We start from the raw sequence: 26,869 nt of genomic DNA, 5'->3' as shown, positions 1-26,869 counted from the left end.
TTTTTATTTTAAACGTGTGTCTCCACACATACCTGACACTTGATAAATGTTTGTTGAGCGAATGCATCCATGTCAGGGGGGATTACCAGGAAGCACTCCTGGGGCCCGAAGTGCTGGGCGCAGAAGCGCTCAGGCCACCCTTTGCTGGGTGGCCATGGTGCTCTGGGCTGAGTGGGCTTCTAGGGGCAGCAGAGGAGTGGGCAAGGCTAGGGGGTGGGCTGCCCCTCCAGGCCCGGAAAGAAGCTGCCTTTCTTCCCCCGCTCAATGCCCCCTCTGTCTGGAAGCCTCATTTCCATCTCATTAAGGGATGAATAGAGCCAATTAATGGCCGCCAGGCAGCCTGGCCACCCAGGAGAGAGGGCACCCAGTGAAGCGAGGGGGCTCTGGGCCCCCTTCCCACCCTGGTGCCCTAGCCTAGAAGTCATGGCCTCCCGGTCCCTGCATCCCAGGTCAGCTGGGATGGGGGCACTGGGGGAGGCCCTCCCCTGGCTGGGCTTCCCCAGCTACCGGGGACCCCTTTGGAGGAGGGGAGCCATGCACTTCCCTTCTCCTCCAGCAGAGGGCTCCCCAGTCCAGCACTTTGGGCAGCTCCTGCCCATTCTCGCCCCCGCCCGCCAGGCGGGGTTCCCCCAGGACCCACTGCATCATCCAGCTCCCCCCACCAAGTTAGGGCCTGTCCTGGGACACCAGGCTCCTCCTCTGAGCCCCCTGCATGGACGTGCAAGTGGGGACCACAGAAGGCAGGACAGCTCCCTGAAGCCCCTCCCCAACCCAGCCCGGGTCCACGGCCCCCCTCGCCCTGCAGATCCCGACTTAGCCCATCCTCCACCAGGGCCGAGGCTCCCACTACCAGGGCCGGAGTGGCCGGCAGCCCGCCCAGCTGCAGCGGACACCGTCAGATCTCAGGATGGGGCTGAGAGAGCGGTGCCAACCGCCCACGGGGCCACTTCCCAGGAAGGAGGACAAGGAGGGCTGCTCCAAGCTCCCGGGCCAGAGGAGCCACCTCCCTCAGCCTCACACAGACCCTCGGAGCAGGGCTGTCCCATCCCCCTCTCACAGAAGGGGACAGGCTCGCTGAGCTGGCCAACCTGCCCCATCTGCAGGTTGTTCACCTTCTGGGTGCTTCTTTCCCTCAGTCAGGCAGGTGTCCCCTGTCCTAAGAAGGGAGTCCTATTACAGACCTGAAGGTCCAGGTCCCTCTGCCCCCATCCTTCTGCGCTGGGCCACCTGGACAAGTTGCTTCCCCTCCCTGGGCCTTGGCTGTACGACGGACATCCCCACTCCCCTTCTTTCTGGGAAGTGGCACCCACCCAGGGCCATAACTCGCAGCCTCCCTGGCAGCTGGGCAGGCAGGCGTGGGGCGAGCTGGGCCTCGCGTGGGAACATTTCCACGGATGACGGCGTACGCGTGTGTGGCGTTTTCACAGGCTCACGGCCTGCGTGCCCAGCTGGAATGGGCGTTGTCTACAACGGAGCCTGAAACCTCATTTTCTAGATTTTTCTAAATTGGCCCTTGTGCAAAAAGAATAGCATCCGTGGCCAAGATGATAACACCAAGTCCCCAGCAGGGAGGCCCTACCGCTTCCTATGCCCCCTGTCCTCCCTGGTGTCCCAAACAGAGATGGGGCCCTTCCACCTGGAATTCCAAGCTGGCCGTGTCTCCACACCCTGCAGACCCCAGAAAGGGGCTCCAGAGCTGCTTCCTGAGGGAAACTATGAGGGTCCTAGGGTGGGGCACGCTTCACAGCCCTGCAGGGGTGGGTGTCACGGCAGGAGCCACCCTGGCTCCCTGGGGATAGGCCTGGAGGCGGAGGGCAGGGAGGGACTCAGCCCGGCGTGGGCTGTGTGGCCTTGAGCGGGTCATGGCCCCTCGGCCAGCATCACAGCCTCCCACACCCCTCCAGACCCACACGCCCAGGTGTCACTCAGTCACACACTCGGGCTCCAGCCCAGGCCCCGACACCACCCTGTGGGGGCACATGGGGGTGCACGCACACACAGGGACACAAACACACACAGGGACACACACACATACACACAGGGACACACACACACAGGGACACACACACACACAGGGACACACATACACACACAGGGACACACACACACACAGAAACACACACACACAGGGACACACACACACACACACAGGGACACACACACACACAGGGACACACACACACAGAAACACACACACACAGGGACACACACACACACAGGGACACACACACACAGGGACACACACACAGGGACACACACAGGGACACACACACACAGACACACATACACAGGGACACACATACACAGGGACACACACACACACAGAAACACACATACACACACAGGGACACACACACACAGGGACACACACACACAGGGACACACACACACACAGGGACACACACACACAGGGACACACACACAGACACACATACACAGGGACACACACACAGGGACACACACACACAGGGACACACACACACACAGGGACACACACACAGGGACACATACACAGGGACACACACACACAGGGACACACACACACACAGGGACACACACACACAGGGACACACACACATACACACAGGGACACACACACACACAGGGACACACACACACAGGGACACACACACACACAGGGACACACACACACAGGGACACACATACACACAGGGACACACACACAGGGACACACACACACAGGGACACATACACAGGGACACACTCACACAGGGACACACATACACACAGGGACACACACACAGGGACACACACACACAGGGACACACACACACAGGGACACAAACACACACAGACACACATACACAGGGACACACACACACACAGGGACACACACACAGGGACACACTCACACAGGGACACACATACACACAGGGACACACATACACACAGGGACACACACACAGGGACACACACACACAGGGACACACACACACAGGGACACAAACACACACAGACACACATACACAGGGACACACACACACACAGGGACACACACACAGGGACACATACACAGGGACACACTCACACAGGGACACACACACACACAGGGACACACACACACAGGCACACACACACACACACAGGGACACACTCACACAGGGACACACTCACACAGGCACACACACACACACAGGGACACACACACGGACACATACACACACACAGGCACACACACACACAGGGACACACTCACACAGGGACACACACACACAGGGACACACTCACACAGGGACACACACACACACAGGGACACACACACACTGGCTCTCAGCCCCCAGGACGCTGCTTTTTCATTATCTTACATGTCGCTTCTGCAATAAAATTCTTTAATTAAAACATGAATATTTAAAACAACCCTTGAGAGAAATGGCCTCATCTCACCAGAGGCAGAAAAATGCAGAGAGAGACTCCGGGAGAGAGATGGAGAGACGAGAGACAGTGCTGAGAGACCCGGGTGGGAGCAGGCGGGCAGCCGCGGAGGGGGTGGTGGGGCGGAGACAGAACAGTTGCTGTGGCCTGAGGAAGGCCGGCTGAGTCGGACTCGTGACGTGGCCATGTGGCGTTTGGACAGGCCGGGCGGGGGGCAGGGCTGAAAATGGGCCACAGGCTGGCCTGGGCCGCCTGCTCGCTCCCTGGCTCGACCGTGAACAGCCTTCCCAGGCTGAGATGGAGGGATGTGCGTGGCCAGCGAGAGGGGCGAAGCTCCCAGGGCACAGGGCTCCGCAGGAAGATCTGGGTCTGGTGCCAGCCCAGCTCAGCTGTGTGTCTTCTGAATGACTGCTAGACCTCTCTGGTCTCTGCACCTCACCTCCCCCCCCACCCCATCCCACACACATTTGGGCACACGACCTTCCCAGCAGAGCTCACTGCAGGAGAAGCCCCAGGCAGGAGCACCAGGTGGCCAAGAGCTGACTCTGCTATCAGATTCCCCTTACAAGCTGTGTGACCCTGGCCACTGCCCTAAAGTCTCTGTGCCTCATTCCACTCAACAAGCAGGTATTGCATGCCCGCTGTGTGCCAGGTGCTGTTGCACCCGCTGGGGGCCGCGTCAGCAAGTGGGAGAACCCCTAGGCCTGTGGTGCTTACATCCAAGCAGGGACAGACCCAACAAACACGGGAAACCACGCAGCGCGTTGGCGGGTGACACAGGTGAGGAGGAGAACAAGAGATGGCGTGTGGGCGTGGAGAGCACGGTCAGGGTGGGCCTGGCCGAGAAGGTGACGTCTCAGCAAGAAGCGGAGGGAGGGAGTCCTACGGGTATCCGGGGAGGAGCGTTCCAGGCCGCGGGGACAGCCCATGCACAGGCCCCACGAGGAGGGGCCCTCCGAGGGGAACCTAGCTCGTGGCTGCTGGAGTAAACTGGTTCACGTGTGGATGCTTCCGCACAAGGGGAAGGCTGCAAACAGGGCTGCTGTTACTACCTCTGACGCCATGTTTACTCCCCAGGTCCCAGAAGCAGCCGGGCCTTCTGCGTGTGGGGCACAGGCCCTGGGGTCCGAGCTGTCTCCGCGCGGGGCCACCGCATTCTGGTCCACCCTGCCCAGTGCAGACGAGCTCCCCCTGCATGTGGCTGGCAGTCCCAGCCCACAGGCTCTCCAGACTGTCCTCCCACAAGACCGCCAGCCCGACACTGTGCTCTGTCAAATCGCCGAAACTGGCCCAGCCTCAAAACACACACGCACGCACAAGCACGAACACGTGGACACGCACACGGCATACTGCACACGTGCACACGGCAATCAGGCACACACATGTACCCACGTGGACACGCACACGGCATACTGCACACGTGCACACGGCAATCACGCACACACATGTACCCACATGCACACGCACACGGCATACTGCACACGTGCACACGGCAATCACGCACACACATGTACCCACATGCACACGCACACACGGCATACTGCACACGTGCACACGGCAATCACGCACACACATGCACCCACATGCACACGCACACGGCATACTGCACACGTGCACATGGCAATCACGCACACACATGCACCCACGTGCACGAACACACGGCATACTGCACACGTGCACACGGCAATCACGCACACACATGCACCCACATGCACACGCACACGGCATACTGCACACGTGCACACGGCAATCACGCACACACATGTACCCACATGCACACGCACACACGGCATACTGCACACGTGCACATGGCAATCACGCACACACATGTACCCACATGCACGAACACACGGCATACTGCACACGTGCACATGGCAATCACGCACACACATGTACCCACATGCACACGCACACGGCATACTGCACACGTGCACACGGCAATCACGCACACACATGCACCCACATGCACACGCACACGGCATACTGCACACGTGCACACGGCAATCACGCACACACATGTACCCACGTGCACACGCACACGGCATACTGCACACGTGCACACGGCAATCACGCACACACATGTACCCACATGCACACGCACACGGCATACTGCACACGTGCACACGGCAATCACGCACACACATGCACCCACATGCACGCACACGGCATACTGCACACGTGCACACGGCAATCACACACACACATGTACCCACATGCACACGCACACGGCATACTGCACACGTGCACACGGCAATCACGCACACACATGCACCCACATGCACACGCACACGGCATACTGCACACGTGCACACGGCAATCACGCACACACATGTACCCACGTGCACACGCACACGGCATACTGCACACGTGCACACGGCAATCACGCACACACATGTACCCACATGCACGAACACACGGCATACTGCACACGTGCACACGGCAATCACGCACACACATGCACCCACATGCACACGCACACGGCATACTGCACACGTGCACACGGCAATCACACACACACATGTACCCACATGCACACGCACACGGCATACTGCACACGTGCACACGGCAATCACGCACACACATGCACCCACATGCACACGCACACGGCATACTGCACACGTGCACACGGCAATCAGGCACACACATGTACCCACATGCACACGCACACGGCATACTGCACACGTGCACACGGCAATCACACACACACATGTACCCACGTGCACACGCACACGGCATACTGCACACGTGCACACGGCAATCACACACACACATGTACCCACGTGCACACGCACACGGCATACTGCACACGTGCACACGGCAATCACGCACACACATGCACCCACATGCACGAACACACGGCATACTGCACACGTGCACACGGCAATCACGCACACACATGTACCCACATGCACGAACACACGGCATACTGCACACGTGCACACGGCAATCACGCACACACATGTACCCACATGCACACGCACACGGCATACTGCACACGTGCACACGGCAATCACACACACACATGTACCCACGTGCACACGCACACGGCATACTGCACACGTGCACACGGCAATCACACACACACATGTACCCACGTGCACACGCACACGGCATACTGCACACGTGCACACGGCAATCACGCACACACATGCACCCACATGCACACGCACACGGCATACTGCACACGTGCACACGGCAATCACGCACACACGCACATGTGTGCATGAACAGGCGCCTCTGTGTGTCCAATGCACCATACACATGCATGCACACATCAGGCACGCCCAATACGCATGCTGACACAATGCACACATCAACACATATACGCCCACACGCACATACTTGCACATTTGGGCACATGAGCACACACATGCACACATGATGCACTGCACCCAGGCACACGCATGCACGCACAATACACTGCACGTGCACACACGCGGGAGCATGAACACAAGTCCATGCGCACACACACCTTGTGAGCACGGCTTCCAAGCCTCCCCTTTCCCAGAATCCCTGTGCAAGTCCACACTGCCCAGCCCAATCTCCCACTGTCCCTTCCTCCTCCAACCCCGCCTTTGCCCGCAGGGCCTCTATTTCCCTCCCTAATAACAAACAAAGATGTTGACGCTTCATCACTGACACGGGTGGGGCTTAGAAACACTTCCACCCCAGTCCTCACGCCTCACACAATCAGGGAGACAAGATATTTTCACTCTTTCCGTTTCAAAGATGAGGGCCCTGAGGGGCTGCAAGAGCTGAGGGGATTGGCCCCAGGACACAGAACGAGCAGGGATCAGGCTGTGATGGGAGCCTAACCCCATCCTGTCCTGGCGCCCCCCGAGCTCCTTGCTCGCGTGACAGTCCCACCTGGATGACCCACGGGTACCTCACACTCAAGTCCCACTCTGACCTCCAGATCTTCTTCCCCAGGCTGTTCCTCCCCACTGTGTCCCCACCCCAACACTTCCCCACCTCAGCCGATGTCCTTGTTCCCACCAGGAATCTGGGGGTGCTGCAGCATCCCTTCCCCCCTAGCCACATCCTTTGCATCGGCAAGTTCATCAGCTGCACCCTGCTCCAGACTCTCCTCCCCGCTGCAGCTGTGCCCTGACCAGGCCAGCGTCACCTCCCTCCTGGACACCTGCAGCAGCCCCTTCCTGGTCCCCAGCTTCCCCCTCTGAGCCCCGACACCCTTCTGCATTTATAGGCCGAGCAAGGTCAGCGTGAGTCACTCTCCTGCTGACAGCCCTCCAGTGGCCCCTCTGGGCTCAAGATAACAGGCAAACGCGCCCAGGACGCCTGTCCGCCCTTACAGCCGACTCCTGTCCAGGGCCTGCATGCAGCGGGTGCTCAGCAAAGGAGTGAAGCTCCAGCTCCCTCCACCATACAAGCTCCCGCCACTCGTCACGCATGCAACACGCCAGCCCCGACCCCATGACCTTGTCCCTCCAGCAAGCTCCACACGGCTCTGAGCAGCGCTGGCTACTTCCCCGGCCCGGCTGCCACCCCGAGATGCTCACAGAGACCAGCTCCTGTGCCCTGGGTGCCAGTGCAGGCCGGGCCCTGGGGCCACCGTGTCTGATGTGACAGAACAGTCCCGCATAGCAGTCAGCACTCTGCAGACAGAGAAACCGAGGCGCAGGGGCAAGCGCCTGTAGGGGAGCGGCAGGGTGAGATGCAGCGCCAGGGTACCGCCCCGCCCGGTCCACCTGACCCGCCCGCCTCCCAAACCAGCTGCCTGCTTCTCTGCCCTCCGAAGAGCCCTCCTTACTCTCTGCTCCGTTCTCCGCCTCCTGTCCCCGCAGACCCACTCCCAACCTCCCACACCATGGAAGCTGCCTAAGCCAAGGTCACAGTGACCTCCGCCTTGCCCAGTCCGAAGGTCAGCCCTCCCAGCCTCGCTCTGACACAACTAATGTCCTCTGGTCTCAACCTCTCATTTTCTGCTGGTTTCCCGGACACCCCCACCTCCCGGGGCTCTGCCTCCTCCTCCCTGGGCCACCAGAGGGCCAGCATCACCCCTGCTCACCTCCTCTCCTCACCGGCTAAGCTCACCGACTCACCGAGGTTTCTAACCTGGGAGCCGCGCCCTAGAGGCTGTGAATAGAAACGTGTTCCGGGGTAACTGGCTTCCTTTGTGACCCCACGAAGCTAATTTTGTGCCTTTAATAAATACGTTATTAATTAACATTAATAAAGATGTTACTCTGAAGAGTCCATCGGCCTTTCTGACTCAGGAGGGGCTAAGGGCCCTGGACAATGTCGCCTCGCTCCACGGTGACCCGCCTAGCATGGACCAGCCAGCCCGGCCGGTCTCCTGGATGCCCAGCACACGTATTCAGCTGCTGGCCTTGTGTCTCAAACTCAACGGTCTGAGATGAGCCGTCCCCATCCCCTGCTGCCCTTGCCATCTCAGCCACAGTCCTGGCCTCCCAGATGCTCCCAGGAAACCCTGGGCATCCTGTGCGTCCTGCCCCGCTGTCTGTGGAGCCCCACCCAGTGTCCCATCCCGCTGACCCCATCCTCCTGCACAGGCTCCTGTCTCACGGAGGAAAAACCAAGCTTCTCTGAAGATGGACAGCTGGACAGCCGGACAGCCAAGCAGGACACACCGGACCCCTCTCTGCTGGGACGCACTGAGCACACGACCACTTCTGGCCTTTGCCTGCCCTTCCCTCAGCCCAAAATGCCGTTCCCGATGCCCAACAGGCTCCCCTGCACCTCCCAGAACCTGGAATACGGCCCCCTGGTCCAAGTGGCCCCCTGACCTCTGATGAAATGGCAGTGCTGCCACCAGGGAGTCTCCCTGTGTCCTTTCCCGAGACGCCCTTGTCACCGGACACCTCTGCTTCTCGTGTTTGGCTGGTTGCCCCCGGCCCCCTTGAAGGCAGCTCCACGACAGGGGTCTCTGTTGTTGGTTTTCACACCATGTCCGTGGCGCCTAAACACGCCACCAGCGCTCGGTAGCCATCCCCTGGATCCACACTCAACCCCCAAGTTTTCGTCTCCTGACGGCGTCTCCACACAGCCCCCGCTGCCCCCTTCTCTCCACACAGTCGTGGCCCAAGGCCCTGCAGACCCTGGCCCGTCAGAAGCGTCCTGCCTGCAAAATGCGAAGGACCCTCCCCAAGCCAGGAATTTAAAACTCCCTCCTCCTCCTGAGAGGAGTCAGACCCACTGATGCTCCCTCCCTTCACTCGTTCACTGCACGCTCAGCAAGCACTCCCGTGTGCCGGGCGCCATGCGGGCCCTGGGGCCAGTGCAAGCCCCCTAGGCCGCCTGTGCCCAGCGTGCCCGCAAGGACTGATCTCTGCGTGAGATCCCCTGATGGTGCACTCGGGGGTGGGTAGCCAGTGCAGCCCTGCAGAGAAGACCCTCCCCCACCCACCCTCTGCGCAGACAGCCACCCACGGGTCCTCTCCGGGCCAGTCACTCACCTGGGGCGCCATCCCCGCCCCGGTCCTGGGTCAGGCTGGTGAGGCAGTTCTCAGGGCCACCGGCCATGCCGTCCCTCAGGCAGACATCCCCGCGGGGCACCAGGGGACTGGAGGCAGGGTCGCCGGTGTCTCCCCCCAGGCAGGCACAGGGCGTCTGCATGATGCCACAGGGGTGCGAGCTGCGGCTGCCAGCCAGACAGGCGTCCAGCCAGCGGCACAGCATCTGGCAGGCGGCCCGGCTGGGGTTGCGGTTGCCCACGACCAGGTACTCCACGGAGAAGTCGTCGCCGGGGCCCGGGGGCCCAGCCGGGGGGCCGGGGTCGCCGTCCCGGGGCGGCTGCTGGCGTCGCATCTGCAGGAACTGCTTGCTGGCCTGCAGGAAGGCCAAGGGCGCCGAGGGGTCGCAGAGCCGCAGCACCTCGTCGAAGCTCTCCACGCCCAGGTAGGTGCGCGTGGACTCGAGGAACGAGTCGAACTGGTAGGTGCGGACGCGGCCGGGGCCGCTGCAGGGCACAGGCGCCTTGGCCACCTTCATGTAGAGTGTGTAGCGCCGTGGATCGGGGTTGCGCAGGGTCCAGGAGCAGCGCGAGGCGTTGGCTGGGAACACGGCGGCCGCTGAGAAGTACCCAAAGAACTTGCCCTGCACCAGCGTGGCGCACGGCTCGGACCCGGGCCCCACGTCTGCCCCCGAGGCCGCACGCGCCCGGCGCCCCAGCAGCAGCAGCAGCAGACCGAGGATCCAGAGGGGGCCCGGGGCAGCGGCCTGGCCCCTCATCCTAGCTCGCGGGGCCGCCGGGGTTCCGCGGGCTGGGCAGGCAGGCGCGAGCCAGGCCTTGACATGCCAGGGTCCGGCGGCGAGCGGGGCAGGGGCTCCGAGCGAGGGCAGGAGGAGGAGAGGGCTTCAGGTGGTGGAGAGGGCAGTGGAGGCTCCTAAGGTCCAGGGCCCCGACGCCCGCCTGTGGCCGCCAGCAGCAGCTAGAAGAGAAAGAGCAGAAGGCGGGATGGTGTGAGGCCCCCCCCGGAAGACTGGGACTCCGGGCACGCTGGGGGCAGCGCCCTACCGCCCACCCTGGTCTTTGCTCCCAGGCACCTGCTCTGTCCACCTGTCTGTCGGCACCTACCAGCGTGTCCACCTGCAGGGGCAGAGCAGCCAGGGGGCCAGGGGACCTCCTCCTCCATCAGGCCAGGGTGCGTGCCATAGTGGCCTCAGCTGTGCCCGTCTGACCCAGCAGCCTGGCATGTCTCCCACTGGCTCTGGGCCAGCCCGCCCACTCACCCCATCATGGCCACGGTGGCTGTTCTCCCCTCTGGGCTCTCTCTGACCCCCTGGCGGGGTCTCCCAGGCTCTGCCTCTTTCCTCCCCTACCTTCCCCCTTCCCCCTGCCCCCTGACAGAAGGGAAGTGGGCAGGGGGAAAGGAAGCGAGGGTCTTCCAGTACCGCCCCCCCAAGGTTGTTCCAGAGCCCCAGCCTGCGGGCAGTCCTGCCAACTAAGCCTCCGCCCTGGGTAAGGGTGCAGAGACCCCGCCCATCGTCTGCCTCTCACGGGTGCTTTGATGGGCAGGTGGGGTCAGACCCCAAGCCCGTGGCTGTGACTGTGACATTGCCTGTCACTGCAAGCTCTCAGGCCCCCTCCTTCAGCCTCCTGCCCTGTGCTCATGCCACTGCCTTGCCTCTGTGCAGGACGTACTGGCCTTTGGGCCCTGCAGCTCCAGGCGGGGAGGTGTGGGGTGTCCCCTGGAGCCCCGTGTCCAGGCTTTGGCCTGCACTAACCCCTTGCCTCACCCCTCCTTTGCGAGGCCAGTGTTGTTACCTCCACTTCACGATGAGGAAACCGAGGCTCAGAGGAGTAAGAGACTGACCCAAGGTCATGGGGAGGGCGTGGGAGGATCCACCCTTGACCCCCTCGGACTGACCCTAACCTTGTGTCACTGGGGTCACCTTGCCTGCTCCAGGAGAGGGTGCTGGCTGTGCAGCCCACACACACCTGGGGGAGGGGGACAGCTCCCAGCACGTGTGAGCAGGACCCAGCCTAGCCACCCTGGCTCAGGAAGCCGGCGCTGCCCGTCCTGGACCTGCCTCCACGCGGACCCTGGCAAGCTCCTCCTGCCTCCAAACCTACTTCCCTACTGTCCCCGAGCACCTGGCTGGGCCGTCCGTCCCACGCAGCAGCTGAGCCGGTGGGCGAGGGAGGGAGGGCGACAGCCAGGACCCCAGAGCCCCGCTGGCCTCCTGGTGCCAGCGCCTCCGCTCTGCTGACCATGCACACGCCGGCCGCCTGCCCACAGGGACTCGCCGCTTCCTGCTGCCTGGGCCCAGCTGGCCAGCGACACAAGGTCGGTCACTGCTCTGCAGTCCCCTCCTGGCGTCCTTCCTGCATGAGTCTTGTAGGCAGAGCGGGGAGCTGGGCGCGGCCGCCTGGGGCTCTGAGCCGACCGGAGCCCAGAGGCCCGGATGCAGGCTGCCCCTCTCACGGCTGTGTGGCCTCAAGCAGGTCCCTCACCTCCCAGCCTCCGTTTCCCCATCTGTAAAATAGGAGTGAAGCCTCACTCTCTCGGCAAGAGAGTAAGCACAGGACTGGGGTTACCCAAAGCAGGGCAGTAGGTAACCCAGTGGGGAGATGGGATGGCGCAGGGGCTCTGGATTGCCAGGGCCGGGGCGTCAAACCCAGCCCCCTGGGGAACTTCAGCGGCAAACGCTCAGGTCCCCTGAGAAGAGACTTGCCAACTTCTCATCCTGGTGCCTCTGGGCAGAGGGGGCAGACCCTGCACTTGGCCCCTACCTCCGGGAAGACACTCGTCCTATTCACCTCTAGACCACTCAGGGGGCTGCCCTGGACATCAGCACAGCAGAGCCACCTGCCCTGGCCACCCACCCCTATGTTATGGGGACGGAGAGGTGATGGCCAGGGTCCCAGTGCCAGTGTCAGATGTGGGGGCCAGCAGCCCAGCCACACTGCACTGCTGGGAGTGTTTCCAAACCTCACTCGAGCCCCAGCCTGGCCACAGTGCCCCCTCCCTGGTCCCAGGCTGGGACCTGAGCAGCTGCCAGCCCCCCAGCTGGCGCCCCACCCACAGGACACTCTCCCTGATGCCAGAGTGCCAGGGACGCAGCCCCAGTCCCAGGCTAATGCTGGCAGAGCCCCGCGGAAACTCCGATGGAAGCCGGTGCCACCTCGACTCCTACCATGCGGCACGGGCCCACACCGCCTCATACCCCATGCCTGAGCTGCTGGCCCTGACCCTGAGTCAAGGCCACCCCAAATCCACCGCCTTCCCACCGAGAGGCGTGCGCAGCCTGAGACAGCCTAGGCCAGGGCCCACCTCGTCCACAGTCCCTCTCCCATCCCTCCTTTCCTGGCCCCTGGCTGCCCACTCCACAGCCCTCCCACCGCGGGGAGCTGATTCTCGGGGCCCTGGGGGGCCGGGAGCAAGTGCAGAAGCACCAGCCACCAACGGCCTGCACCAGACACAGGGTCCTCCAGGCTCAGCCACCCCATCCGGAAAGTGGGTACAGCCTGTTACAACACTCAGCCTCAGAAGCCGGGTGCTCATGAGCAGCCTGGTGCCGGGGATGAGGGGCTGGCGAGCACGGCCACTGCCTCCACGACGCTGCCGTGTGGACTCGGCAGGCCCGGGGCGGGGGCATCCTAGCGCAGGCCCAGCACGGAGAGAAGACACAGGAAGAGCCCCGTCCCAGGCGCACAAAGGGAGACTCGACGTTGGCTGAGCTCACCCTGGGCCGGGCACCTCGTCATCACGGCAGCAACCCCAGGGCACCCGTTACAGTCCCATTTTGCAGATGGGGATGTCGGGGCCCACAGGTCTGGAGTGCCTGAGCCAGGATTCGAGCCCGGCGCTGCTGGACAAAGCCCGTGCTCTCTGCATGGCTGGCACTGCCCCGGGCAGGGAGAACCGGACCTGATCCTGTCCCCGTCCTGCCAGCCGGGCCTCGTCATCCCCGGCTCGCTCCACTCCCTGAGCACCTGCTGGTCCACATGCAGTGTCCTGCACAGCAGACAAGAGGTGGCAGCAAGGGTCAGGAGCAGGACCGCGCCCCAGTGAGAACCACCCCTTAGAGAGGGGCCCTGGCAGCCCATGCAGGACCAGATGGCCCAGGGTGGGGGCAGGGAAGGTGGGAGAGGCATGGCAGGGAAGGAGGCTGGGGGGAGGATGCTCAGGAGACAGAAGAGAGAGGCCCCAGCAGCCAGCTTGGTGGTAGGACGCAGAGGGGACATTTCTGGCCTGGACGCTGAGGAGGTGAGAGGTGCCAGCAGGGAGGGTAGGGTAAAGGACAGGTCAAGGCAAAGCCCAGAGTCCCTTGAGGCAGCCACACCCTCGGGGACCACAGCTCTGGAGTGAGCCTTCGACAGACTCCAGGGGCCAGAAGATGGCCTGGAAATGCCCACCCTTGTGGTTCTCAAACAGGGTTCCTTGGAGTCCTGGGGTTCCACAGAGGGGACCACAAGGGCCACCAGGGAGCCAGGGTGAGGGGGGAGCAGTAGGGCTCACATCACTTCCTGGCCCCCTGGGGTCCTCTAGAATTTGAATCAGTCTACACTCTGGGGACTGGGAGAGGCCTGGGCAGCACAGAACCAGCCCGGCCCTGCCTCCTCCGGCTGGTCACAGGGCAGAGCTGGGCAGGGGGCCCAGGCTGTCAGCGTGGGCAGTTCCTGCACCTGCTGTGGCCCCTCACCCTCCGCCTGCCCCTGCCCCAGCAGACCCACAATCCTTCCCAGCCGAGCACGCCTCCTTCATCCCCATTAACTGCCTGATCCCCTCCAAGGAGGCCTTGGAGAAATGGTTGCGGGGCCCCTCCGAGCCCTCTCCACCCGCACGCTCAGGGAGGCGGAGAGCTGGGCATGCCGGGAACACATGCGTTGCAGGCCCCAGGTCCCACAGCCGTGGTGGAGGCTGACAAGTCAAGGCCATCCCAGGCCTGGGTGATGGGAGCTGAGATGGGGGAGCAGTGTGCAGGGGAGGCAGACGTGTGTTCACATGTGTGTGTGCGTGTTTGTGCAAGCACGTGTTGGTGTGTGTGTGCATGTCTGTATGTGCATGTGTGTGCACACATGTGAACACACACATGCACACATGTAGCATACTTGTACAAGTTTACATGGCAGGAGGTGAGTAGGGCTCAGCCCACGCCCACTGGGATGTGTGGGAGAAAGACCAGAACTGGGAGAGGAGGGCCTGGAGGGACCCATCTCAGGAGAGCCCAGCAGCCAGGCTGGAGCCCAAGGAGCCCACGGCCGGGCCTCAGAGGAAGAGGAAGGCTGGCCCCACGCAGAACCAGCCACGTCTGCACTGGGCCCCCCAACAGGCCCTTGGCCCCTCCCCTCCCCACACCCAGCGCCCAGGCCTCCACTGGGGGTCAAAACTCTGGGGGCCAAGGGTGAGGGGCTGCAGGAGGGTCACGGCCTCTGGTCCCAGGGCTGAGGGCCCAGTGTGGGTGCTGGTCACTCCCCTCCCTAGGTGCTCATGGTCGAATTATGGGTCTCTCCCAGGGCGACTGTCCCCTCCCCTAAACCACAAGCCGTTGTCTGGCCACGGGTTTCCCTTTTCCCAGCCTGGTCACTGCCGCTTCACCGTCTACTGCCCGCCTTGGGCTCCCAAGGACCGTGACCAATCGGCAGCCAAGCCCCTCGGTCCCTGCCCCACCCGTTACCTTCTCAGGGCCACGCTGCCCTCGCTTCCAGGAGGCTTTGCTGGTGTCCAGCCCCATCCCTGAAGCTAGCTCCCAGCCCATTCCTGCCTCACGGCCCCCTAGAGCCTACAGGTGGCCTTGGGGAGAGGGGTGGGGCAGCACTGCAGGTGTCTGAGAGGGGCAACAGGTGGAGGCCATAGGGGTGGGAGGGGAGCCCTGAGAGAGCTGGCAAGACCAGGCGAGAAAAAAGAGAGACAATGACCATGGCTCACTGAGCACTGACCATGCGCCAGGAACCCCAGGTCTAAGACCTGACAGGATCCCCACGAGGTGGAGCAATACCCACCCCATATCGCAGCCTGCAGGGTCCCCGTCAGCTGAGAGACGCTGCACCCTCCCTCCCACCACCGTCCCAGACGTATCCACGCATGTGAGAACCATCCATGGCCCCTGCCTCGCAACCAGAACCCTGGGTGCCTCGGTTTCCCCGTCGTACAACAAGGGCGTGAGCTGGACACTGCCCCTCGGGCTCTACGATTCTCCAGCCTCACCTCCGTCTGTCCCGCCCTCCTCTCCAGGCTCGGCCCCCTCCCCCACCCAGCCCGGTGCACAGGCACAGACTGCGCCCAGCCCTGGCCTCCGCACCCCTCCCCACCCACCCCAGGCCGCCAATGGCATCCCCAGACACCAGCCACAAAAGGCACTCTGTTGTCCTGCCGGCCCTCTGAACAGTGCCCGCCTGTGTGCCCTGGGAAAAGGCTGCTCTGGGGGAGGGGGGTGGGCCCTGCGGCCCCGAGGGCGGCCCAGGGGCTCACGGGCCGGCAGGGGCTAGGCCAGCAAGCAGGAGAGGCCTCCCAGGGGTGCCCGACCACCCCTGTCCAGGGCAGCCTGCCCTCCCGACTCGGGATGCCCTGCAGGCCCCTGCAGATCCCTCCGGGGCTGTGGCAGGTCGGGCAGTCCCATCACTCAGAGGCAGAGGCAGCTCGGGCCGGAGCCCCTGACGTAGACCCAGGACCACCCGTCTGAGTGGTCGCGGGGGCTCGGGGCCACGAGGGGCCAGGGAACCCAGGCAAGCCCCCATCCATGAGCACAGAACCAGGTGGGGCACTAGGAGAGGCTGCCTCCTACCCACAGCCACCATCGGTCCCCACCCCCAGCCCCTGCCACCGGGTCCCCAAAGCCCCCCAGATGACCTGCCCTAAGGAGGCCCCTGGTCATACTCCACTCACGGGGGCAGAGGGAGTAGGGGACACATGGCAGACCAGTGAAGTGTCCACACTGGGCCGGGAGGGGGTGCCCAGACAGGGCTGGGCTGCCAGCAGGGCCGGGTCCCGGGAGAGGCCCACCATACCCACCATGCCTGCCAGGCCAGGCCCCGTGGGAGGCCTGGGCATAGGGGCCACGGGGGAACCTGACCAGAAGGCAAGCAGAGCTGCCCAGGAGCAGAGGAGACCCCCAAAGGTCACTGCTGGGGCTGAGGGAGGGGCCTTGTCCTGTGCTGGCTCTGCTCCTGGGCACCCCGTACAGGTACAGAGGCTCATCTGCTCCCCTTGGCCATGGAGTGCAGGGTGATCACAACCTCCATTTCACAAAGGAGGGGAAGGGACCCCCAGGAAACCCCGGACAGACAGTCACCCCTCCCCCTCAAGACCCCAGGGTCAGGGGCCAGCTCTGTGATGGCCCTCGTCACACCTCTTCTTGACCAAGATCCTGTCACCGCAGACCACCTGCAGGCCTTGAAGATACTCGGCAGCACCCTCAAGTGGGCAGGGCTTCACTCGCGCCACGCCCCTCCTGGGCACCCACCTACCCTCAGGACACGGGTAGGCGGCTGCCCCGGGAAGCCTCATGTGAGCCTGCTAAGGCCTCCCAGGAGAGGGCGTGCCCTTTCCTCTGCGTCCCGCACCCCGAAGCTTGCACATGTGCATGCAGAGAACGCACGCACGTGCACACAGGAACGTGCACACATTTTGCAAATGTGTGAAAATGTTGTGTATCCACACAGACCTGCTCTCCAGGAGAGTTCCCGGTGGAGACAGCGACAGCGTCTGTCCCATGGGCTGGGCCTCCCTGCACGGGCAGGGGACTCTCACAAAGAGGGGGTGCTCCTGGAATTCTTGTGGGACACATGTCCTTGCTCTCTCCTCTCTGCGTCCCCCTGCTCGGTCCCCAGAGAGCCCTGCACCCCGAGACGGGAGCTCAGCTGCCACGTCTAGCTGCTGGCCTACAAGTGATGCCCCCATCCACACCCCACGCCAGGGTCTCTGTTCCTGAGTTCCCTGGGGTGGGGAGGGCTCGTCCAAGGTCACCTGTCAAAGGTCACAAGACAGGGAAAGGGGACAGTGGCAAGATTGGAAGCGGTGGTCAGGAAGGACATCACGGCATGCCTAGGCCCCAGGACGGCCCTGGGCAGAAGGTGCTGAGGTCCCAGGCGGCCTGGCCAGGTGGGGACGGCAGAGCTCCTGACAGCACATGCCTTCACAGCCCGCGGAGGCGGCAGAGGAGACCCGTGCTCAGCCTGGACGTGCTCCGTGGGACCCAGTCTCCTGGCTCCCGATGCCCCCCACCCACCGCACAAGCAGCTGCAGCAGGACCCACCGTCCCAAGAAGGAGGCAGGGCAGCCTCCTGTCCCCGGGGCTCAGAGGAACCGAGTCTCCTCGAGCTGGAGGCTGCACCCTGGGAGCATGACCTGGGGCTTCCCTGATGCCCATGGGGCACCCTCTCCCCTGACTGGGACAACCCAGGAGAAGGGGGTTGACAGAGAGGGTTTGGAGCCAGGTCTCAGGGCCACAAGCAGCTGCACCCCTGATCACTGGGCTGGGCTGGGTGGAGACCAGCATCCCAGGGCGAGCCCGTGCAGGGGGCCAACCCAGCAACCAGGAACAGGACCGTGGGGCCCTCGGCTGGGACAGCCAGGCACTCAGGTACGTGTGTGTGGGGGGACACATGCATGTGTGTGTGCATGCGGTGTATGAGTGAGTGTGCATGGAGGTGTGAGTGTGAGCCGCAGTGTGCACATGTGTGAGTGCGAGCGTGTGCGAGTGTGCACACGTGAGTGTGCACGAGTGGATGTGGGTGTGTGTGAGCACATGTGTGCTGTGTGCAGAGGTGTGCTGTTGTCAACAGGAAGGCTTCCTGGCAGTGCCCCCTGTGAGGGGGCCCAGGGACAGGTCAGGGCTGGCGGGGCGGAAGCGGCAGGCACTCTCTCTGGGCCACTGGCTTCTGCTCCCATCCATGCAGGTTCTGAAGTCATGGTCACAAGCGCTCCTCAGGGGACAAGATGTCACCCCCGAGGTGGAATCTGGTCCTCCCCCAGAATTGCCCTCCACAGCCCCGGCCACTGCAGGTACACAGCACTCTATAGCTCACGGCCCGGCACCCTCGGGCGCAGGACGGTCCACCACCCTTGCGTCACGAGTCTCAGAGAAGTGGCTAGTCCAAAGTCACCACGCCAACAGGAGGGAGGTTCAGGCTGGCCTGGGGCCTGGGAAGAGTGAGCCATGAGGGACGGGGGGCCTGGGGCTTTGGGAACGAGCTCCATCCGCCATCCAGGTAGGGGTCAGTGACCTGGCCCGGCCACCCTGGACAGAGCTCCAAGGCCCTGCTCACCAGCACCTCACACTCGCCAGCACCAGTCACTCCTCTGCCTCTTCTCTCAGCTCAGGGACCCCTCAGCCCACATCGCAGCCAGAAGCCAGCACCCCCAAAGCCAGCCACAGCTGCGAGGGGAGGGGGACAGCCTGGTGCTCATCTCACTGCCCACCGCAGCCTCTGAGCCCCCCAGACACTGCCTGGGCTGGGGACCGACTCTGGTCACCTGCCCTAGAGGCCTCTCCTGGGCTCTGGCGGCACTGGGGCCAGGATCCCACAGTCACACAGCAGGGCCCAGTGGGCCGCAGGGACCCCATCTCCACCCCCTCAGGTGAGCCCTCGAGGACACCCACAGACTTGAATGGGCAGGAAGACAGGTGGCGGGATCAGCACAAAGATAATGGAGATGCCAAAGGTGAGGGTGAGGGTGCCAGGGGGGCAATAGGTGAGATAGAGTGGGGGCGATGGAGAGGTGGGGGCAGTGGGAGAGTAGGGTGGGGCGTGGGGGAGGGTGTGGGTGGTGACCTAGGTGCCCATGGCATACACAGACCACTTCTATTTGTCTAAACCATTCACAGGACAGACACACAGTTGTGCTTGCGGAGGCACAGAACATTCTGGAAGGGCAGGGCTACGCAGGCGGCAGGAGTGGGGTCCAGGGTGGGAAGGAGACCCTTTTGCACTCGTTCTGTGGTTCTGATACCATCGCTTGTCACTTTTTCAGCTAATAGGAATGAGTTAATATGAAAGTGGGGGGCAGAGCAGAACATAAGGAGCCCCCTTAACGTGTTTTGTACTTGTCCCCTGAGCTCCAGTCCCCACCTTTTGCTGGGAGGCGGGGGACCGTCGTCCCCACCACACAGCTGAGATGGTGACACAGGGGAGGGCTCCCGGGGGTCTCAGGCAGGAGACCTGAGCCAGGGTCTGTATCCAGCTGCGCCTTCGGGGTCAGGGTCTCGCTGCCAAGGCTGCCCTGTGGGTGGGGGCTTGCGCCCGTGACCTGAAGCTGTACCGTCACCTGCAGCTGGTCCCCGGCTCGGGGATCGGGGTTCCCACTGCAGCTCTCCCCTCTCAGGCCTGCTCTTCCAGCGACTGTAAGAGGGCGGGAAGAGGGGCTCTCCTGGTGCCCCGCCAGCCCCAGTGAACACTCAGCGGGCCCAGGTTCTGGGGCAGGAGCACCGGGCGCTCCTTTTCTTTCTGGGACACGCGTGCTGCACGGCGCGTCTGTGTGTGTTGCATGCTGCTTAGCGGTCTGGAATGGGTGAGGGTGTTGGCCGCCCTGTTGTGATGAAGGACGTGTGGGTGTGGCACAGGTGTGGGCGCGGGTGGCCCCAGGCACCACATGTGCGTTCTGCCTCCTGTACCTTGCTGCCTGCGGGGCGCCCCCATCTCTTCAGCATGTTCGTCAGGCCAAGTCACTACCCTGGTTAGGACCTTGCCTTGGCTCTGTTCTGCTCGGGGGACACAGCCCGAGGCCTCCAGGGCTCTGAGGTCTGGCCCTGCCCCTCTGAAGCCCTCCTCTCCAGCTCCAGTCCACCCCTCACACCTACCCTGACCTGCCACTGCGCCTTTGCATGGCTGCTCCCTCCACCGAGAACCCTGGAAGCCCTTCAGCATCACCTGCCCACCCCTTCTCTGGGTCCCACTCTAGCTGCCACTTCCTTGTGGAAGCCTCTTGGGGGAGCCCCACCTCCGGGCTCCTGCAGACAGTGGCTTTCCACCTCCCAAAGCCGATTCACCGAGCTCGTCAGGGACTGTTTCCTCCAATATTCCCACCCGTCCTCCCCCTGGGAGCCACACTCTCTGCCTCACCCTTACTGCCCCTCAGTGCAGGGGTGTGGACACCCACGTTTAGTATGTGTGTGCATGCGGGTTTTGCACAAGGTATCCGGGTCGTGTGTGTTTACCCAGAACTCACAGCTCTGCCCCATGGCGTAGCTGCAACCAGGGAGTTCCAGAGGACAATGGGGGACTGTGGGTTTGCTGGCATGGAGGAGGTTAACAAAACCTCCCAGGTTTGGGGTCTGGATGGGGGGAGGTTAGAGCTTTACTCCCAAGGGTCCGCCTCTTGCACACCGCGCGGACATAGGACCTGTCCACAGTAAAACGTGGTTCGACTATGTACTCCATCCAAGGTGCATATTCACACCAGACATGCACCGCGTCATGCACACACGTGTGGCACTTTACATGACTGCACACACACGCCGACAGCTTGCCGGCCGCATAGGCACGTACATGCGTGGCACCCATGTACACATGCACACCAACAAGCTCGCTCACGCCTGTGCAGGGCACGGGGGCACGGGGGCCAGGCGAGTTCGCGGAGAAACGGTGGCGGGGGCTCGGGCTGAGAGTCCAGCCCGGGGCCCGGGCGGGGGAGCGGAGGGACCCGGGAGCGGGCGGCGGCGGCCCGGGCTGCCCAGGGTGGGCGGGCGCCGCGGGCCGCGGAGGAGACGTAAGGGGCGGGCAGGGCGGCGGGCGGGCGCGGGCGCCCTCTCCCGGCCGCCCGAGGCAGCGCGCCGCCCTCCGCCCTCCGCCACCGCAGCCCCGCGCGTCGCCCGGGCCCCGAACCGGAGGCGTCCCCAGGGGGCGGGCTCGGGGCTCCAGGACCCGCTCCGGGAGGCGAGGCCCGGCCGGGCGGGCCGACCAGGGGGCGAGGGCGCCGGCGGAGGCTACCCGCGCCCCGGCCGCTCGTCCGGTTCTGCCCGGCCGCCTCCTGCCCGGCCCCGCGGCGTGTGTCCGCGGGCGCTTGGCTGCCTCGGGAGCTGGCTGGCCCGGACGCCGCAGACCCAGCACGCTGCGGGCCCGGCACGCTGGATCTCGGGACGAGCGCGGAGGGACTGAGCCGGAAGGGCTCCGAGAGCACAACCCGCGCCCCCATTTCACGGATGCGCCCACCGAGGCCCGCGAGGGGCCGGAGCCTGCGGTCGAGGAAGGGCTCCGCAACTTGGCTGCGTCTCCTCCAGCCTGGGGTCCGGGGGAGTGCGGCGTGATGCCGAGGGCGGCGAATCGTCTTCTTCGCCCCCGCGCGGGAGCGCGGCGGGGACAGGCGCCCTTCTCCAGGATCGGAGGCGGCAAACTCCCCACTCCAGGCCCCGCGCCGCGCGCCGCCCGGGCGCATTCCCGCCGGCCTCGGGCTCGGTCCCCCGCCGCCCGGGCTCCGGGCCTCCCAGGCCGGCCCCTCGTCCCCCAGATCGAGGCGCAACAAGTCTGAAAGCAGCGAGAGGAGCAGCGAGCGAGCCGGGAGGGAGGGCGCCGGGCCGGGCGCGGGGCGCTCCGGGATCCCTGAACGCGCGCAACGTCCGCCTCCGGGGACCGGGCGCAGGCGGCGGGCGCTCGGGGCTGACTCGGCGGGCGGCCCACACCCCCTCCCAAGGCTCCGACTCTGCGAGGGCGGGGGCGCGCCCAGGAGCCCCCGCCCCCTCCTTCGGCTGCTTGACCTTGCTCGGGTACTCAAAGCCGGAGCCGGCGGCACCCGGGCGTCCGGGAGCAGAGTTTCACTGCCGCCTGCGGTTGGGGAAGCAGCGGTTCCCTCCCTCGACCTCCCTCGCTGCCCGTCGGCTGCGAGGGTCGCAGAGAAATACAAGGCTTCAGGGTTCTAGGAGACGCTATGGCCGCGTCCTCAGACCCCAAACACCATATACCACCTCCCGGAGATGAAAAGGGACCCCAGCCTGCCATTTCCCCCAGGTCCCGCTCTGCGCGGCCGCAGCTCGGCCCCCGCCGCGGCTCTCGCTCGGAGGGGGCGTGTATTAGTGTTTGTGGGGGAGGGCACCAAGGGTCTCCATGGGTCCCCAGGGTCGGGCGGGAGAGCAGACCTCCCAGCCCCCTCCCAACATGTACGCCAGGCGGATCCTCTAGAGCGGGGGTGCGCGCCCCTGCCCACCCACAGCCTTCACGCCTTTCAACTCCCCGGGAGTTGCCGCTAAGGAATCGTCGCCCCAGACTCGGGGGAATGGAACGTGATGGGGCAGGCGCGGAGGGAAAGGGTGCTGAGGTGGTGGTGGGGGAGCATTAGGGCTCGTCCGGTTCCAGCCTGGATCCTTGCGCTCCAAGAAACTCGGAAGCCCAAAATAAAAGTGGGAAGGGTAAGGTGCCCGGCGAACCGGCGTCTGGGTGCCAGGCTGGGCGCTCTCTCTGGGCTGCCTGGGAAGTGACCCAGCCTGAGCCACCGCGGCCCGGCGGAGGGGCCCGGGCTCCGAGCTGCAGCTTCTGACGAACCCTCCCGGCCACCTCGCTACGCGGCGATTCTCGGCTCCGTTTCCCCCTCCGGAGGCAGGCCCGAGGCGCGCTCTGCCTTGCCCAGGGGGCTGCGGCGACCAGCGGGAGAGGACGCCGGGCCGGGCTCGGAGCCCCCAGCCTCCCCAGGAGGGGGCGGGGGCCATGCTCATTCCTCGAGGCAGCTCCGCGCGGCTGCAAGCGAGCGCGGTGGCCGGGGAGGGCCGGCGGCCTCTGCCCGCTGGGCATGCGGACCAAGGAGTGCCCGGCGGCTGGCCTCGCTGTTACGCCGTGCTGACCCAAAGTTCGGAGCGGCTTATCGGCGGGGCCTGTCCGACCGAGAGAAAAGAAGACGCGAACGGAACGAGCCAGGGCGTGTGTGTGTGTGGAGGGGGTGCGATGAGGAAGAGAACCTCCGGGGAGTGTCCACCGCCAGCGCTGGGTCTATGGGTGAGAGCTGCGAGGGGGAGACTGGGGTCTTCTGGTGCCCACCCCGGGGCTCCGTGCGGGGGAGGGCAGCCCCGGCCCCTACAATGTCTGTAGGGGCTCTGGGTGTGATTAGGGGAAGGGGGATACACTGGGGTGTCTCTCCTGAGCCTACCTGGGTCTATGTGTGGCTATGGGGGTCACATCTGGGGCTCTCCAAGACCCTTGCCAGCGTCTGTATGTGTTGGAGACCCAAGGGGAACGCCTTCCCTAGACCACCCTGGGTCTGCATATGATGAGGAGAGGGTGCCATCCCCAGCCCAGCCTGCCAGCCTGGCCAGGCTGCGTGTGTGTGGAGTGGGGGGAGGCGAGCAGCGCCGAGGAGCCTCTCCCACGTCCAGGGTCGCCCCCTCCTCAACCCGCCCGGTGCGGGCGCGCGGAGACCTGCCAGATTCCGTCGTCGCCGCCGGAGGAGGCAGGGGGCTGAGGGCGGGGGGGTCCAAACTCCCAGGCTCCGAGCGCAAACCTCGGAGCTGCGAAGCCCCAAACGGCGAAGTTAGGAAGTCCGGGCGCCCGCCCCTCCCCCGGCCCCCTCCCACCCTGGCTGCGCCCCCTCTCGCCGCGCCCCCAGCCCCCAACCGGAGCCTTCCTTACCTTCCCAGGCACCAGCGGCCCCGCCGGCGAAGACTTGATCCGGCGAGTTGCAAATCCCCCGGAGCGCCCCGCGTCGCCGGCGGCCGAGCCGGGCGCCCGACCGGAGGGGGGGTTCCTCGCGCCGCCGCCGCCCCCGGCCCGCTCCAGGCCTAGCCGGACGCCCCCTGGAGCGCGCGGCCGGCGCACGCAGGCCCCCTCCCCTCCCCTAGCCTGCCGGAGCCCCCCGGGCGCCCCGGAGGTCCGGATGCCCGGGCTGCGGGCGATGCGGGGCGCGCGGGCCCGGGCCCGGCCAGGACGCGGCGCGGCCGCCTGTGCTCCCGGCTCGCCGGCTCCGCGCTCCTCCGCCGGGGCCGCCGCCAACGCCGCGCCCGCCGCCTCCTGCGCCCGCCGCTCCCTCTCCGGCCGCCGCCGCTCCGCTCCTCTCGCCTGCCCCGCTCTTCTCGCCTTTTTTCCCCTTCCTGAGGAGGGGGGGCGGCGAGCTGAGCCGAGCCGGGGGCGGGGCGGCGCGGGGAGGAGGAGGAGGAGGCCGAGGACTGGAGAAAGAGGAGGAGAGAGGCGAGCTGCTTCCCCCACCGGGCTGCCGGCGCTCCCCAATCTCTCGCTCTCTGAAACTGGATCCCGAATCGGGAGCCAGGGACTGCATTACGGATTACATCAGGCTTTATAGAGCTTCCAGATCACACATTAGAGGGGAGCGCGAGCGGGGGGCGGGGTGTGGGGGAGGGGAGCGAGATGGGGGCCGGATAAAATACACACACGCGCGCACACCGAGGAAAGCCCAGCTCTTGCCCCATGCAGCAGGAAAGCCAGGAGTTGGGTCTCTGCTCTCTGCCTCTTCCAGGAGCCAGGAGCCGAGGAGTGGTTGCCGGCCGGCTGGCTGGACGATGGATGGGTGGGTGGATGAATGGATGGATGGATGGATGGACAGACGGCAGATGGATGAAGAGAAGGAAGTTCTAGGGGGTTGTGCACAGACAATATAGGTGCATGGGAGGATGGGATGGGTGGAAGGATGGAGGAGGGGCTCCAGGGGATGAATGGATGGACAGATGCCTGGGAAGATGGGTGGGATGTCCGATGGAAAGGGGGAGGGTAGGTGGGTGGATGGGTGGATGGATGGAGGAAAGAGGCCAGTGAGGATGGACAGGATAGATGGGTGCGTAAATGGGTGGTTGGCATATGAGCGGAGGGCTGAAGAGATGGGTGGGCCGTGTGGATGGATGACCTGGGGCTGTGTGACTGAGAGTGCTGGGCAGGTTGGATGGAAGGTGGAACGAGTGATGGGCAGGAGACAGAGTCAGAGGCACGGATCTGGGCCCCATCCAAGAGGATCAGAGGTTGGGGGTGCAGGAGGGCCAACTTGAACTGCCCAGGTTGCATTTGTCCAGTCTTTCCTCAGGGCGTCTCCTGTTCTGAGAGATGCAGAGAGAGGGGCTTAGAAGAAGAGCTGAAAGGCGGGGGGTCTGAAAGTGAGGTCTAGCCCACATTGACTCTCTGTGGCTGTCCTCACTCATTCCTTCCCCATTCTCATCCTCTGTCCGTCTTCCTTTGACTTGGTGACAGTGCAGACATCCCATTCCCATACTGGGATCTTGTTTTCCATAGGCTGATGGAGATGGCCCCTCAGCAGCTTCACCTCCCAAATTCAAGTGTCCCTAGTCCCTCTTCTAAGACCTTTGGCCAGATACTCGCAGAGGGCCTCTCTAGAATGAAATCCAGAATCTTGGAGGAATGACCTCGGGGAAATTACTTCAGGATCCTTCTCTACTAGGATGCTTCTGCCTCCCAGCCCCTTGCTCCTTTTTCACAACTTGTGGTCCACTCTGAATGCAAGATCCTCTTTGGCTCTGCCTGAATGTCCAATACTTTATACACTTATCATCTTAGCAGTCCACTAATGCCTTTGCTGCCCAACCTAACATCTGGTCCAGTTGTCTGCTTTTCTCAGCACACTCAGCAGGAGGTTTCATCAGAGAGTCATCGCTGTCACCATCAAACATTAATTTGCAATCATTGTCACTATCCTCAATCTGAATGTCAGCTTCCACCCCTACACTGTTCTTTCACTGACCATCACCATAACCCACAGCCAGTGCCACTATATCACCATCACGGTCAACACTATCACGGGTCACTGTCAGCACCCGCCTGCCTCCCTCCCCCCAGCACCACTCTCCCCGGGGGCAGGGGAAGGGCAACTCAAGGCAGCCTTATTCCCCCCTTCCTCTGGAGAAAGGGCCTTCTTCCCTAAGTCTTTGAACTGGGGGAGGAGATGGAGGTGGCGGCACCGGGGCTGCACCTGCCCGCCCTTCCTCTGCCCAGGTCCTCTGCAGCTGTCCTTGCTTGAGTCCCCTCGCTGCACTAGCAGCCTGTGGCCACCAGGGGGCCTCTGATGTTAGGCAGCGAGGCAGCACCAAGGGTGCGGGCAGCTCTGAGTCAGGATTTCAGCTGCTGCTCTGCCACCAGCCCATCTCCCTGCGGGTGGGGGAGGGTAGCAGC

General features: G+C 64.1%; 1 protein-coding gene across 5 annotated transcripts in view; it reads right to left on the bottom strand.

Annotated features, from left to right (window-relative positions):
• The window catches only part of ADGRB1 (adhesion G protein-coupled receptor B1), a 90,602-nt gene extending 65,634 nt beyond the window's left edge, over positions 1-24,968 (bottom strand). The window contains exons 1-2 of one of the 5 annotated variants that reach the window (XM_070481744.1): positions 24,371-24,968; positions 9,831-10,805 (exon numbers count right to left, since the gene is read on the bottom strand). In XM_070481744.1, coding sequence (XP_070337845.1) covers positions 9,831-10,605 — 775 coding nt within the window. In that variant the 5' untranslated portion in view covers positions 10,606-10,805; positions 24,371-24,968. The remainder of the gene's footprint in view (positions 1-9,830; positions 10,806-24,370) is intronic. The other 4 variants (XM_070481746.1, XM_070481747.1, XM_070481745.1 and 1 more) reach the window with 4 other exon arrangements.
• Between the last annotated feature and the right edge of the window lie 1,901 nt (positions 24,969-26,869).

This window comes from Equus asinus, chromosome 12 (genome assembly GCF_041296235.1).
Source record: "Equus asinus isolate D_3611 breed Donkey chromosome 12, EquAss-T2T_v2, whole genome shotgun sequence".
Taxonomy (NCBI): Eukaryota; Metazoa; Chordata; class Mammalia; order Perissodactyla; family Equidae; genus Equus; species Equus asinus.
The sequence above is the reverse complement of the archived record's forward strand: the minus strand, read 5'-3'. Positions and strand labels throughout refer to the sequence as shown.